At 39.7% G+C, this 17,117-nt stretch overlaps 1 protein-coding gene across 1 annotated transcript; it reads left to right on the top strand.

Annotated features, from left to right (window-relative positions):
* Positions 1 to 5,890: 5,890 nt before the first annotated feature.
* LOC138877821 (uncharacterized) lies at positions 5,891 to 9,811 on the top strand. The gene is made up of 4 exons (XM_070157464.1): positions 5,891 to 6,099; positions 6,175 to 6,404; positions 8,898 to 9,470; positions 9,561 to 9,811. Exons 1-4 carry the CDS (start codon positions 5,891 to 5,893, stop codon positions 9,809 to 9,811), a joined length of 1,263 nt encoding a protein of 420 aa, XP_070013565.1.
* The last annotated feature ends 7,306 nt before the right edge of the window (positions 9,812 to 17,117 follow it).

Raw genomic sequence — 17,117 nt, 5'->3', positions numbered from 1 at the left:
CCTCGGCCTCATAATCATAAATCAATGTATCCTCACAACACAGGTCCTCGGCCTTACTCAGTCAGAATCTCATAAGCCACTCGGGCAACAGTAAAACATGATGCTTAGCTCAAATTATCATTTCGAATATCATTAATGTGTTAAAACAGAGTAAACATGGCTGAGTTATGGAAACACTAGAATATAGCATGACTGAGTGCAAGTATAAAGTCAAAACAGTGAGGAAATATCGGTAAGAATCCCCTAAGGGTCCAAATAGTTGGCACGAGGCCCAAATATGGCATTCAGTCCAAAACTTGATGATATCAAGTAGTTTTCAATCAATTACACGGTAAACAGTCATTCGGGATGGACTAAGTCACAATCCCCAATGGTGCACGATCCCACGCTCGTCATCCAGCGTGTGTGTCACCTCAATATAGCACAACGATGTGTAATCCGGGGTTTCATACCCTCAAGAAAATATTTACAATCATTATTCACCTCTATCCGGTCCAATCTCTAGCCCGCGATGCCTTTGCCCCTCGAATCGACCTCCGGATGCTCTAAATCTAACCAAAATCAGTGCAAAACCATCAAAATATACTAAGGGGGTAAAGCCCACTCGAAAGAAATCAAATTACAACACAAATCCCGAAATTGACCAAAACCCGATCCCCGGGCCCACGTCTCGGAATTCGATAAAATTTACATCAATAGATTCCTTATCTCCCTATGATTTCATACATATCAAAAGTCTCAAAATCCGACCACAAATGGCCCCTCAAATCCTCAAGTCAAGGTCTCCAGTAACAAGCCCTAGTTTCCCAATTTTTAACCCTTAATTTCCATAATTACAGCTCTAATCCGTGAAATAATACCATAGAAACGAGTTTTAGGTTCAACATACCTCAACGAAGCTCCCTTGAATTCCCTCTTCAAAATCTCCCAAAAAGCTCCAAAACCAACTTAGAAATGGTGGAAAATAACTCAAAAATCGTGAAGGATTCCTTTTATACCTTCTGGCCCAGGCATTTCGCACCTGCGGCCCTTTTACCGCTTCTTCGGTACCTCTTTTGTGGTCCATGAACCGCTTCTGTGGTTTTCACTTCAGTCCCCCAGGGCTGCATCTGCGCCCAGGAATCGCACATGCGGTCCCGCAGATGCGCCCTCTTCACCGCATCTGTAGCTAAGCTCCAAACGGCCAACCTTCACTTCTGTGGCCTCCTCTTTGCATCTACGGCATCACATATGTGGCATCGCACCTGCGGTCCCCAATCCGCAGGTGCGGAAACAACAGAAGCAGAAAAATTCTGCAGCTTCCCCAAAATTCCAAACTCTCCCACAACCATCCGAAAACTCTCCAAGGCCCCCGAGACCTCAACCAAACGCACCAACATATCCTATACCACTACTCAAACTTATACCAATCTCAAAACACCTCAAACATCACCGAATCAACCAAACACATCGGATTCAAGCCTAAGGTTCCCAAAATCTTTCAAATTTTGCTTTTGATCAAAAAGTCTACCAAACCACGTCCGAATGACCTAAAATTTTGCACACACATCCCAAATGACACAATGAACCTACTGCAACTTTTCGGAATTCCATTCTGACCCCTATATCAAAATCTCACCTATCAACCGGAAGCGCCGAAATTCCAATTTCGTCAATTCAAGCCTAAATCTACTCCGGATCTCCAAAACACATTCTGATCTTGCTCTGAAGTCTCAAATCACCTCCCGAAGCTATCCGAATCATCGGAACTCACATCCGAACCCTCTAATATATAAGTCAATATCCTGTTGACTTTTCCAACTTAAGCTTCCTCAAAAGAGACTAAGTGTCTCAAACCTTACCAAAATCTTTTTGAACCCGAGCCAACCAATCTGTTCACACATAGAATCGATAAACAAAGCATTAAGAAGCAAAAATGGGGGAAACATAGTGGTAACTCATGAGATGATTGGCCGGGTCGTCACATTGTTGTAGCTGGTTGAGGCTGATACCATGTGTTGATATATGAATTAGGTCTTTTGTAAATGATTGGATGGTAAGGAATTTGGTTCTAAGGATTATTGATATTGGTGGAAGGAAAAATCTTCAGTTGAGGTATTGTTGCCACACTTATGTGAATTTGGGATGACATGGGGTCACCTGCGGGTGTATGATGGTAAGTTCACTCAGTGATTGATGACTTCAAAATGATTCTTGGTACGTTTGAGGACTAACATTTATTTAAGAAGAGGAGAATATAAAGACCCGCCCGGTCATTTTGAGAATTAGTGTCCCGTTTGGTGGCTTAAGGTATCGAGCATCTTTGTATTATGTGTTATGATTTGTGTGTGTGGTCAAGTTTGATTTTCGGACGATTCAGGGTCAATTTGGAAGACAGATTCTTGTTTTAGAAGCTTGAGTAGTAAGAGTTGACCAGAATTTAACTTTCGTGCAGACGATTCAGAAATGGTATTTTTATGATTTCAACATATTCATATGGTGATTTTGGACTTAAGCGTGAGCCCGAATTTGGATTTGAAGGTCTGTAGGATAATTTGAAGCATTTCGGCGAAAAATGAAAAGTTGAAGTTTTGGAAGGTTGAAAGGTTTGACCAGGAGTTAACTTTGTCGATATTGGGATCAGATTGCGATTCTGAAAGTTGTATTAGCTCTGTTATGTCATTTGAGATTTGCATGCAAAATTTGACGTCATTCCGGGTTGATTTGATATGCTTCGGCATGAGTTTTGAAAGCTGGAAGATTTGGAAATTCATAAGTTCGATTTGTATTTTTGACGTTGTTTGATGTGATTTGAGGTCTCGAGTATATACCTATTATGTTATGGAACTAGTTGGTATGTTAGGATGGGGTTTCGGGGACCTTGGGTGTGTTTCAGATGGACTACAGACCCTTTCTCCATGTTAGACTGCTGATTAGTTGGTATATGGTGTTTTTCATCACGTTCGTGATGAAATAGCCATGTTCGTATAGTGTATGTGGAGGTAGGAAGAAACTTTTCTTCGCGTTCGCAACTAAAGGTTTGCGATCGCGGAAGTGGGAGTTCTGTTTCATCTCATTTCACATTCGTTGTTTCGCGATCGCGTAGCTTTAGATCCTTAGTGCATCACGTTCGCACCTCCCTATTCATGTAGCACATTTTTTGGCATGTGATATTTTTCTTCTTCGCAATCGCGATTTATGTTACTTGGAAGCAGAATATAATTTCCAAAATTGAGGGTTTTGTCCATTTTTCATCTTTTTAGCTAGAGGCCTCGGATTTGGATGATTTTTGAAGGGTTTTTCTCGTGTTTGATCGGGGTGAGTGTTCTATATCTGAAATTAATTATATTTCATGATTTCATACTTATTTATATCATTAAATTAGTGAATTGAAAAGAAGAGAATGGAAAATTTTGTAAAAATCTTTCAAAATGTAAAATGAGGATTTGAAGGGCGATTCGATATCGGAAATTGATAATTTTTGTATGGTTGAACTTGTCGTGAATTTCTGTGGGTTCCGAGGTGCGGGTGACTTTTTATTTTTTTATTAAAGATCGAAACTTTATTATTTGAAATTTTTTCCTATGAGTTTATTTATAATTTGAAGTTATTTTGGCCAGATTTGAGCCGTTCGGAGGTTGTTTCACTCGAGAAGGTCATTTTAGAGTATCGGTCTAGCTTCTTTGATGTAAGTGTCTTGCCTAACTTTGTGGGGGAGGGTAACTACACTTAGGATTCGAGTTGATTGTTCTAATTGTGTTATGTGAAAGTCATATATGCAAGGTGACGAGTGGGTACACGGGCTATATGTGGTATTTGATCGGTTTAGGTTATATAGACTCTTTCCATGACTTTAAGTGAAGTGTCATGACGTGTTATGTTACTTCATTTGACATTGTTAGCACTCATTGACTTCTTACGTGATATTTTGCACTTATATATTTTAGTTGAAGTTGTTGCCTTCCTTATTATCTTGTGACCTCTTAATTGTTACGTTCCTTCTATGACTCCATGCTTATCTGCTACTTGTTTTAATCGTTGTAATTGCACACCTTAGTTGTCTCGTGCTTCACTTGTCATGTTGCTCTTGTAATATTTGTTGGGTTCCTTCTTCCTTGATTTTTATGTGATTACTTCATTGTCGTGTATTCATACCCTATAATTGTAAAAATTCTTGTAAATTGAGTATTTGATTATTGATGTTATTGATTGATGGGTTTTCAATGTCTTTGCCTTATGCTTCTTATGTTTTGATAATCAAACAAACTTATTGTCAAGAACCAGATAAAGAACCTCACCCACCTGGTGTACTCTTCAAATGAACAATGTTTGGTCTGATCTCTAGCAAGTGAGTGAACAACCACAGGGAAGAACACAACAGGGACCTGGTCCCTTAAGGTTCTCCGACAGAAGTACAAGTCAACTGTACAGATGGAACATAACAGCAGATAGTGACTATCCGCAACTGTTACAAAGAGGAACACAACAGGAACCTGGTCCCTTAGGGTTCTCCGACAGAAGTACAAGTCAATTATGCAGCTGGAACGCAACTGCAGAAAGTGACTATCCGCAACTGTACATGCGATAGTGCAGTAGACAGTGCAGCAGTCACTTCTCATTGGGAAGAAATGTTTGCCAAGATTTGACATCACCATTGTGATGTCTTTTGTAGTATAACAACCTAGTGCAAGGTACAACACTTCACTTGAACATTCAGTGATGTTCTCTCAAGAATTAAAGTGTTCATTCGACATTGAAGTCACTGGTGTGTCAAGAACAAGAAGACAACTCCACTAAAGGATCAGTTTCACAATGAGTCTATGTGTATCCGTAGTTGAGTTGTAATCTTGTTATTTGTTCTTCATAGTAACTCCTATCTTGCTTTTTAGAAGCTTTGTTTTAGGAAAACCAAAATCCATAAACTTTCTAAGTTTATGTTGTGACTAGGTTTAGTCATAAGTTTAAAGCCTTTATAACTATAGAGTCACAAAGTGGCTTGTGGTAAGAGTATCACAAGTTAGTTAAGTTGAATCTTTTGTAGTAGAGGTATTACAAAGTGGCTTGTAATAGTGAGATTACAAGTTAGTGAAGTTGAAAGCCTACAAGGGTAGGTCATGGTTTTTGTCCCCTTGTGTGGGATTTTTTCACGTAAAAATTCATGTGTCTCATTTACTTACAGTTTTACTAGCATTCTTAGATAACCTTATAGAGGACCAGGTACTCTACTGTTTGGTAGACTCATATAAACTAACAATTGGTATCACAACGGGTTCTTTCTAAAAGGCTAACACCTAGAAAGGATCTCAATGGCTGCTCTATCCAACTTTGAGGAAGGACAATCAATCTACAGACCTTCTAGATTCCATGGTCAATACTATGACTGGTGGAAGACTCGCATGTATGATTTTATAATGACCGGAGATTCAAAGTTGTGGGACATCATCTGTGATGGTCCACATGTTCCTATGAAGAAGCTTGAAGAAACTGGACCAATGGTGCCGAAAGACAGAAAAGAGTACAACGACATAGACAGAAAAGCCGAAGAAAAGAACTATCATGCCAAGAAAATCTTGGTGTGTGGAATAGGACCCGATGAGTACAACAGAGTCTCAGCTTGTGATACTGCCAAAGAAATATAAGAAGCATTGCAAACCGCACACGAAGGAACTACTCAGGTGAAACAGTCCAAGATTGACATGCTCACCACATAGTATGAGCTCTTTAGGTTGAAGGATGATGAGTCTATATAGGATATGCACACCAGATTCACCTCCATCATAAATGAGCTTCATTCACTTGGAGATCTTATTCCCAGAAACAAGCTTGTAAGGAAAATCCCCAGTGTTCTACCTGGTTCTTTGAAAAGTAAGGTAAATGCCATCACTAAAGCTAAAGATCAACAAACTCTAACATGGATGAGTTGATTGGTAATCTGAAGACATACGAGTTAACAAAAAAAGACAGTGAAAGGAGAGAGCCGAAGAAGGAAAAGAACCTGGTACTCAAGGTTGAAAGCAGTGACTCAAGTAATGAAGATAGTGATATGGCCTATCTTACTAAAAGATTTCAAAAGATAATTCGAAGAAATAGCGTATACCAAAGAGGGGCAGTTCAAGTAAGGTAAGGAACAATAATCTCTATCACAGGTGCAGAATGCTAGGGCATTTCATCAAAGACTGTCCACTAGTGAAACAGGAGCAATACAAACAAAATCCTGACAAAGCAGCAAAAAAGGAACCTGGTTCCAGACAAACAATTCAATCAAAAAAGTGCAGCTGACAATATTGTGAAGCAGGTTCTTGATGCTTGGAGAGACTCCTCCAGTGAATCAGAAAGGGAACCAGATGCAGAAAACAGTTCCATGATGGCAGTGGAAACTGAAGCAATGAAGTATGATTCATTGTTAGCATTGATGGCTCAGTCTTGTAACACCCCGTAAATTCGGCTTAGGTGTGAATGTGTTAAATGAGTGGTAAGGTTATATCTGGAACATGTGAAGTCCCATCGGGATGATTATGGGTGAAAATAGTCACTTCAAAATCAAGATGGAAAGTGAGGTGCATAAGATTTGACAAAATCGACTAAGTTTGCAGAAGGTTCGTATTCCATCAGGATTTAGTGAAAATATGTAATGAATATGGGAAAACTCAAAGAATGAAAATTGTAGGATTTTAAAATAGCTTTCCAACGATATATTATTGAGCCTAAAAAAACCTCTGTGCAAAATGTTATGCACATTTTATATAATAGTATGCGATATGCGCGCCCGGTAGCGCGACCGCGCTAATTTTGAGGCAGTGTTACTGCCATTTAGCGCAGTCAGTAGCACGGGCAGGCCTCCAGGTGCACGAGCGCGCTGGTGGGGGGTCGTTTTAAAGCCATATTCTGTCCCCCACAACCCCAAAACATAAAAACTTGCTCTAGAAAGAGGAACTCTCAAAAACCTAACTCCTTAAGGGTCCTTCCACCACCCAAGGTAAGTTCTAATGGTGATTCTAAGTTAATTTCAATATCCCAACATCTTATTAACATGGGTAAACCCTCCATATCATTAGATATTCGTTTGGGACATCATTGTTAAGAGAAGAAACCCTAGAACTCGAATTCAAGAAGATTGAACGTCAAAAAGGTAATGTCTTCACCCTCTAATTGATTCTAGCATTGGATTAATGATTATTGACTCAAGTTCATGAGATATGAGTTGATGGGTTTGATAGAAAAGCATGAAAAATTATAGGTTTGGCTTGTTGATTGTTGATTGTTGGTTAAGGGTGTTGTTTACCTTATGGGTGATAAAAAATAATGTTGATTATAACTATTTGAGATTTTAGAATTTATCTAGGAGCAAGAGAATGGGTTATTGGGTATAGAGACACAATTAATAAGGACTATGAAGTTTTATGCCATCAAGTGTTTGAGAAAATGCCTAAGTGACCAAAACATGAGTATTATTGCTAACACGGAATCCCTTTGACTTGTATTGATATAGGATTGAAGTTGAAGGGGTTGGCGAATGTTGTATTATGCTCAAGAGCAGGAAGTTAAGGTATGTGAGGCTAACTCTCTATGTTTGGGAATATTAATGATTCTCCCTACACTACGTTTCTTTTACGACGTATCAATTGCCTCAAAAAATATAGTTAAGTCTAGTTCCTTGAATAGTTGTAGAGCTTCTATTCTCTAGCTTCATAACTCGCTCATGGCTTTCATTCTGAACGTTGTGAGCTCAGTGCATATTCAATATAGACTTAGGTTTGATGCCCCCAAGTCTTAGTATAGATTACTCAGTATGCCATAAATAGTTGAAGTTTCAGTGTTCATAATCAGTTCAAGAATACATGTCTCAGTCTAGTCCTATTCAGTATCCCAGTATTATATAACTCAATGTGATTCAGTATTTCACTATCATATATTGCAGTATGATTCTCAGTTCCTGATTTTAAATCTTGAATGTTGAACACTTGTATTTGGGCCTGAGGCCGCACTTTATGCTTTATGCATCTTTGGGCCTAAGGCCGCAGTTTATGCTTTATGCATCTTTGGGCCAGATGCCGGAGTTTATGTTTTATGCATTTTGGACCTGAGGTCGCAGTTATGTATACGTTTACTTGGGCCCGAGACTGCAGTTTGTGCACATATATATATTGGGCCTGAGGCCACAGTTTAATATTCAGATAAACAGGTTGTTCATCATTCAGAAGAGAGAGTATTCATATCCTTACTTTCTTTCAGTTCAATTATTAGTTACCGTTCAGTTATTAGTTACCAGTTATCAGTTCAGTTATCAGTTATAAGTTCAGTTACCAGTTATCATTCCAGTTATCATTTCATTTATCAGTTAACAGTTATCATTTCAGTTTCAGTTTCAATAGTTATCATTTCAGTTATCAATTATTAATTCTCAGTTATCAACTTAGTTTCAGTTTTAGCATTTATAATTCTTTCTTTCAGTTGCTTTACATACTAGTGCAATTCAAATGTACTGACGTCTCTTTTTGCCCGGGGCCTGCATCTCATGATGCAGGTAGTGATTTACAGGTTGATGATTCAGAGCGCTAGGATTCTCGTACCAGCTATTTGGTGATCCCCAGTTCTTTCGGGGAATTATCATTACTTTACGGTCTTTCGGTATTATAGGCAGTCAGTGTTTTCAGTACGTCAGTAGAGGCTTCATAGACTAGAGTGACAGTTAGACAGAGTCTCAGACTTTTCATATTAAGCTATGTTGGCTGCAAATATGTTTCAGAAATGTAATAGTATTTCCGCATTTTGATTTATATCATCCAGACTTTCAGTATATCAGCATATATTAGTTTATCTTCGCATTTAGTATGTTATGATACCATATGTTGATTCAACCAGCCAGTTGGTTCGCTCGGTCATATGTAGTCAGACACCGAGTGTCGTGTTACGTCCAGGCCCAGGTTTGGGGCGTGACAAGTCTGATGAGGATGAAGAAGATGAAGATGATGAGGTAAATTTCAGGAATGTTCAGAGAAATCTAAAATCCTACTCTTCTAAGAAGTTAAGGACATTAACAAATGTTCTAATTGATGCTTATTATAGCCTTGATAATGATAAGGAGATCCTGACCATAGAACTACGAGAAGCTGAACAATCTAGAGATGATCTGGTGGTCTGTGTAGTGGACCTAAATGAGACTATATCTAATCTCGAAAAAGAAAAAGAAGCTATAAATGAAAAAATAACTAGTGTAGAAAATGAGAGAGATGACCTGATGGTAGTGGTTGTTGACTTGAAGGAAACAATAGAAGGTCTCAGCAATGAGAAACACATTCTAGAAGAAAACATTTTAGCCACTGATCAAGAGAGGGATGATTTTTTAGTGATAATCACTGACTTAGAGGAAACCATTGAGGGACTCAATAGAGAACATGGGACTGTGAGTCTTGGGAAAGGAAAGGAAGTAGCTAGTGAGACACACATCAAGCTTGAACATGAATTAAATGATGTGAAAACTAGTATATGTGGTGAACTTGAAAAAAATCGGCAACTTCAAGCTGAATTGTAGAAAGTAAATATTGATCTTGAGAAATCTCTGAAGTGGACCTGGTCCTCAGATGTTGTCACTGCCATGTATTTGAATAATAGTGGAAACAGGCAGAGAATCGGGTTCCAAAGGGAGAAAACTCCTTACAACTCTCACAGGAAGGACATCACTGTTCCTGATAACTGGCTGTGTACACATTGTGGGAACAATGGACACTTCAAAGAAAATTGTCAGGCTAGGGTTCAATTTGTTCAAAAAAACAAAGTGTTTACTGACAAAGTGACTACTAACAAGGGAACAAGTGCCAGTCACAAGAAATGAATATTGCCTACATAGAAAAGCCCTCATCCATCCCTTCTATCATAACAAGGAACCCAAACTAGTTTGGGTTTCTAAATCTAACCCAAGATTTGCATGTGCAAGGAATAGTGAGAGGAAGCGGACTGCAATGAACCATGGACAATGGATGCTCAAAGCATGTGACTGGAAGCACCATAGGTTTCTTCTCACTGAAAGCCCTGCAGGAAGGGAATGTACCCTGTGAATAAGGAAAGGGTACATTCTCAGTGCTGGAAAAGTTGGAAAATCTTCTTGTCACTCAATTGAGAACGTGTACTATGTGGATGGCCTAAAGTGTGACGACCCAAACCAATGGGACGGGTGCCTGAGTCTTACTTGTCAACCACCCCTAAGCATACGTCTAAGATATGAATCTGAATAACATCTACTGAATTACGACAATAACATATATGAAAGAAACCTGCCAATAAGGCATATATACATATACAGGTGGAATACAGTGGGCGAGCCGGCAAGGATGAAATAGACAACTATACATCACAAACTAAAAGCCGACAAGGCCACATACAATCTAACTAGACATACTGTCTACAGACCTCTAATAGAAACATAACTATACAAAGACGGTACTAAGCCACATCATACCCATATACATACATATATATATATATATACAAACATATCGTACCAAAATCAAAAGCAGCTCCGGATCAAGTGGAGCACGCCAACTCTCGCTGATCAGAGATCCTAAGAAGGGGAACCGTCAGTTTGCCTACCTGCACCTGCGGGCATGAAACGCAGGCCTTGTGAAATAGGGCGTCAGTACGAAAAATGTACTGAGTATGTAAGGCATGAAAATTGGTACGTAAAAGACATAGATGAAACATGGAATAAGGAAACACATCTTTAAATCTGAATAACTTGTAAATTCTGAAACGTTTATAATATGATGCATGTGCGTATAAATATCATGTCATGCATAGGTATAGGTGTACATATTATCTTCAAGCCACTGAAGGCATCCCATCATATCATCTCGGTCACTGTGGGCAATATCATCAACATATATCAGTTGATCAAGTGGTGGTGCGTATATAACGCCATAACCTTTTCCTATATCCCATATACATATATTTACATATATACTCTATCTAGTCATGGGTCAATGTACATGTATAAATGAGTTAAAAGCATGAAAAATACGTAATAATTTCAATATTCCTTCCAGGTGAACTTTTTCAACTGTGTATTATTTTGAGACCCACGAACAGAAGATAATAATATTTTCCATAGGGAATCAAGAATATAGACACCCATATTATTTCTATGAATAGAGTAATTTACGAAAACTGTGTGTTTTTTTTCTTCAGTATAATTTGGACCATGCCAAAAGAAAGAAGGGGGGCCTTAACATACCTGGAGTAGGGAAAACCCCATATAATATTTCGTTAAAAACTTTCGTTGATTGAACGAAATTTTGCCCCTGCTCCTTAGAAATTCGTGGACGAAAATTGTTCCTGGTTCCTAAAAATCTTGGAACGAAATAACGTTATTAACTTCAAGGAAAACGTTTCCTAGTTCTTTGAAGTTTGGAAGGAATAATGTTTCTCTTCCTTTGAAGTTTTTGAAAGAATATTGTTTCTGGATTCTAGCCTTTGAATGGATTTCATACTAAATTGTGATAATATCACATTTGTGGATTGTCAGATTCCTACAAGGAGTTATCACGATAAAATTAAATTCCTTAAGTGAAGACACCTATTTACAATTGTTATGAGTCACCTTTTAAATTGGTGGCCTTGTGCCACGTGGAGAGTGAGTGAAGATTAGTAATCTTTACCCACTTATTAGTTAACTGGGTAATGTTCCGTTACCCGGTAATTAACCAATTACCCGCATAATTTAAAAATTACCCAAAATTACTTAAAATTCTATTTATTTTTAATATACTTCATATATACTCTATATATTATACTAGAAAGGTCATATGGTACCTTGCATGGTACTAGTTCATAATTATCAGGTATTATCGCTCGACCCGTATTTTACTCCAAATTGGTCGCTTTCAATGAAACTCGTTTTCTTTAACTCGTGTACCCTTTATCCTTCATGACACTTATTTATCGCTTGTTACAAATAGCGTAAATATATTAACCTCAAGATAATCTCATCTCCCAGTCCACGTCGGTTAACTGAACAAAATTTTAACGTACAAAAACGCGAGATGTAACATCCTCCCCCCTTAGAAACATTCGTCCTTGAATATTCAACTCCCCGTGATCTATATAATTTTGGCAAGGTTGCCTCTGTAACAACACCACTACCAACTCTCCGCGTAGAAGCTTAATAATCCAACGACACATAGGACCATAATTATAAATAACAACAATGGCCTCACATGACCAACGACAATAACCAACACAAGAATTTACACATGCACCTTATAATTATGATGTCTCAGTCAGACCCTTTTCTGGAGGAGGAAATAAGTAGGGATATCTAGGCTCCATGTTTTCCTCGACCTCCCAAGTCATTTCTTCCACATTGTTGTTTCTCTAAAGTACTTTCACGGAGACTACCTCCTTATTCCGCAGCTTGCGAATTTGTCGGTCTTGGATGGCAACTGGAACTTCTTCATATGATAAGTCTTCTGTAATCTGTACATCATTCGTGGCACCACTCGGGTAGGATCGCCAATTCACTTTCGTAACATAGATACGTGAAGAAAACGGATGGACAGACTCCAATCCCGAGCGCAATTCCAACTCATAAGGTACTCGGCCCACTCTCCGAATGATCCTATAAGGCCCAATATACTGTGGGCTAAGTTTTCCTTTCTTGCCAAACCTCATCATACCCTTCATAGGCGACACCTTTAAGAATACCCAGTCATCAACCCCGAATTCTAAGTCTCGTTGTCGTACGTCAGAATATGACTTCTGACGACTCTGAGCTGCCAATAGTTGATCCCGGATAAGCTTTACTTTTTCTATGGCCTGCTGAACTAGGTCTGACCCATGTAATTCAGATTCTCCAACATCGAACCACCATATAGGCGACCTACAATTCCGTCCGTAAAGAGCTTTGTATGAAGCCATCTAAATACTGGAATGGTAATTATTAATATATGCGAACTCAATAAGCAGTAGATGATCATCCCAGCTACCTTTGAAGTCTATTAGATAAGCTCATAACATATCCTCCAGTGTTTGAATAGTACGCTCAGCCTGTCCGTCTATCTGGGGATGAAATGTTGCACTAAGACTTACTTGAGTCCCCAATACCTTTTGGAAGGACCTCCAGAAGTTAGTTGTAAATTTAGCTCTTCTATCCGAGATAATAAATACAGGGACACCATGCAGCCGTATTGTATCCTTGATATAAAGCCTCGCATAATCCTCTGAGGAATATGTAGTTCTAATGGGCAGAAAATGGGCTGACTTTGTAAGCATATCAACAATCACCCTTATCAAATCAAACTTACACTGGGTACAAGGTAAGCCTACGATGAAGTCCATATTGATTATTTCCCATTTCCAAGTCGGAATCTCCATAGCCTACAATAATCCACCAAGTTTTTGATGCTCAATCTTAACCTGCTGACAGTAAGGACACTGGGCCACAAATTCTGTTATATCCTTTTTCATTCCGTCCCACCAATACACTTTCCTGATATCATGATACATCTTTGTTGCTTCTGGATGGATAGAATAACGAGAATAGTGAGTTTCTCTCATAACCTGCCGACACAACCCTATAATATTAGGCACACATAATTGTCCTCGATATCTGAGGACCCCATCTTCTGTAATTTCAAAAGGCGTCTTCTCCTTCTGAAGAGTGGAGTACCTATAATGAACTAGCATAGGATCCTCATACTGGCATTCCTTTACTTCAGTTACTAAAGATGATGTTGCCGTATCCTGAAGAATAATTCCAACGTCACCTGAGTCCAGTAACCGAACTCCAAGACTAGCCAGCTGATGAACCCTCTCATGGGTTATTCCCCTCTTTTCTGGATGCAAATATGACAAGCTACCCATAGATCTACGACTGAGGGTGTCGGCTACTACATTCGCCTTCCCCGGATGGTATAAAATATCAAAAATCATAGTCTTTAAGTAGCTCCAACCATCTTCTTTGATGTAGATTAAATTCCTTTTGCTTGAAGATGTACTGGAGGCTCTTGTGATCCGTATAGATATTAACATGAATGCCATACAAATAGTAACTCCACATCTTTAGTGCATGAATCACCGCAGCTAACTCTAAATCATGGGTCGGGTATTTTTTCTCGTGCTTTCTTAGTTGTCTAGAAGCATAAGTCACAACCTTACCACGCTGCATCAGCACATAACCCAACCTAACGCCTGAAGCATCACAATAGATAACGTAACCATCGGTCCCTTCTGGAAGCATTAGAATCAGTGCTGGCGTTAATCTGTCCTTTAATGCCTGGAAACTCCGTTTGCAAACATCAGTCCATTAAAACTTTGCTCCCTTCTGAGTCAACTTTGTCAAATGTGCTGAAAGGGAAGAAAATCCCTCTACAATTCTCCTTTAATAACCTACCAAACCAAGAAAGCTACGAACCTTCATCGGTGTTGTGGGCCTAGGCCAAGTCTTTACTGCCTCAATCTTTTGTGTATCCACCCAGATGCCTTCACCCGAAATGATATGCCCAAGGAAAGTTACAAAGTTCAACCAGAATTCACATTTAGAAAATTTTGCATATAACTTCCCTTCTTGTAGAACTCTGAGCATAGTACGCAGATGGCCAGCATGCTCATCCTCTAAACGAGAATATACCAATATAACGTCAATAAATACAATTACGAATAGATCTAAAAAAGGACCGAACACACGGTTCATCAAATTCATGAATACTATTGGGGCGTTGGTCAGACCGAACGACATAACCCGAAACTCAAAGTGACCATATCTAGTCCTTAATGTTGTCTTCGGAATATCTTCATCCTTAACCCTTATCTAATGGTACCCGGACCTCAAGTCTATCTTTGAAAAATACTTGGCACCTTGTAACTAATCAAATAAATCATCAATTCTCGGGAGCGGGTACTTATTCTTGATCGTCACCTTATTTAGTGGCCTATAATCAATACACATTCGTAAGGAACTATCTTTCTTTCTCACAAACAACACAGGTGTTCCCCACGGTGACGTACTAGGTCTGATAAAACCTTTTTCAAGCAAGTCTTTTAGTTGTTCTTTCAACTCTTTCAGCTTTGTGGGGGCCATTCTATAGGGAGGAATAGATATTGGGTGAGTATCTGGTAGTAGGTCAATAGAAAACTCAATTTCTCGCTCTAGCGGGAGACCTAGAAGCTTATCGGGGAAAACATCGAGAAACCCATTCACCACAGGGATAGACTGAATGGTTGGTGACTCCACTTCCACATCCTGAACCCGAACTAAGTGATAAATGCATCCCTTTCTGATCCTCTTCCTTGCCTTGAGATAAGAAATAAATCTACCTCTCGGCGATGTCGTGTTACCTTTCCACTCCAAAGTAGGCTCCCCTAGAAATTGAAGTCGGACTATCTTTGATCTACAATCAACGTTGGCATGACAAGAAGCTAACCAATCCATACCCATTATAACATCAAATTCTACCATATCTAACTCGATTAAGTCTGCGACGGTAGGTCGACCACAAACTATTATTATACAACCCCTATATACCTGCTTAGCTATCACCGAGTCCCCAACATGTGTAGACATCTTAAAAGGTTTAACCAATTCAGGTTTTATTTTAAACTTACTAGCAACCAACGGAGTAACATATGATAAGGTGGAACCTGGGTCAATCAGTGCATATACATCATAGGAGGAGACTGAAAATATACATGTAACAACATCAGGCGATGACTCTTGGTCCTGTCGTCCTACCAACGCATAAATGTGGTTCTAAGGACTGCTCAAGCTAGATGCTCCGCCCCTGCCTCTACCAAGACTCATTGGTGCTTGGAGACCTTGCCCAGGGGACGTACTGATGATGACGAACCACTATAGATCCCGACGGCTGACCTATGCTCGCATAACCTCTCATCGGACAAAACCTCATAACGTGGCCCGGATAACCACAAGTATAACAAACACCTAATCCCATACGGCACTGCTCGGTATGCTTCTTACCACATTGAGTACATCATGGCAATGGTGGCCTTATCTGATTTGACTCACCCCTATACTGAGAACCTAAGGTCCTGAAATTTTGACCAGACCCTGAATATGTGGAACGGTCAAATCTCTTACCGCCAACCTGAAGGGGCGTGCTAGCCGAGGGTTGGGATGGATACCTCGAGTAATGCTGCCTCTAACCACCTCGAAACTCACCAGAAGGACCCGAAGACCTTGCTCTCTTATTCTGGGCCCTATCATGCTCACGATCAGCCTTCTATTTTTGTTTACGCTCCTCTACACCCTGAGCGTATGCCTGAATATGATAAATATCAATGTATAGCTAAAGTGAGACCGACATACAATCGTTAAGCAAGTGAGGCTCTAATCCCATCACAAACCGGTGAACCCGATCCTCCATCTTAGATACAATAGTGGGAGCACACCTAGCCAACGAATCAAACTGAAGATTGTACTCCCGAACACTCATGTTGCCCTGTCGAAGGGTTAAGAACCTATCAAATCTGACTTGCCTAAGCTCTGGTGGCAGATAATGACGAAGAAAAGCTTATGTAAACTCCTGCCATACCGCTGGAGGGGCATCCTTACCTCTGGATAATTTCCAAGACTCGGACCAATTAACTACAATATCTCGGAGTCTATAGGAAGCTAGCTCAACTGACTCGGTCACAGTGGCCTTCATTACCCGTAACATCCTCTGCACTCTATCAACAAATACTTGAGGGTCCTCGTTTGGATCTGCTCTAGTGAATACCGGAGTGTCTAAATTAATAAAGTCACGAACCCTCGCACTCACGGACCTATCTGCATGACTAATACCTACTTCCTGACGCTGAGCTTGTGCGGCTACTAATCGGGTCAATAACTGAATTACATCTCTCATCTCCTGATTCAGTGCATCCGGCTGAGATACTGAATGTATAGAGGCAGGCGCTGGAGCTAATGTCCCTCGGAGCTCTTCTAGAGAGGGCGGGGTATGTGAAGTCTGAGATGGAACCTCACTATGAGACTCTCCCCGAGTCCTGGTAACTCGTGGCGCTCGACTAGTAGTCTCACCAGCCACGTAGTTTCCCTTCTAGGCGGTTGTACTCTTTGGAGGCATCATTGAAAATATAGCATATTGTTAGGAACATAAATTCTTATATCGCACAATCTGAGATAAAAA

The sequence above is a fragment of the Nicotiana sylvestris genome, chromosome 9, assembly GCF_000393655.2.
Source record: "Nicotiana sylvestris chromosome 9, ASM39365v2, whole genome shotgun sequence".
Classification (NCBI taxonomy): Eukaryota; Viridiplantae; Streptophyta; class Magnoliopsida; order Solanales; family Solanaceae; genus Nicotiana; species Nicotiana sylvestris.
Note: the sequence above shows the minus strand (reverse complement) of the source record. Positions and strands in the feature narration are given on the sequence as shown.

Excerpts from the sequence above, each read along its gene's own strand:
- LOC138877821 (XM_070157464.1), top strand. The coding sequence starts at position 5,891 with ATGGATGAGTTGATTGGTAATCTGAAGACATACGAGTTAACAAAAAAA. Across the intron at positions 6,405-8,897 it reads AGCATTGATGGCTCAGTCTT|GCCCAGGTTTGGGGCGTGAC; the intron begins GTAACACCCCGT and ends TGTTACGTCCAG. Across the intron at positions 9,471-9,560 it reads TGTGAAAACTAGTATATGTG|ATGTTGTCACTGCCATGTAT; the intron begins GTGAACTTGAAA and ends CCTGGTCCTCAG.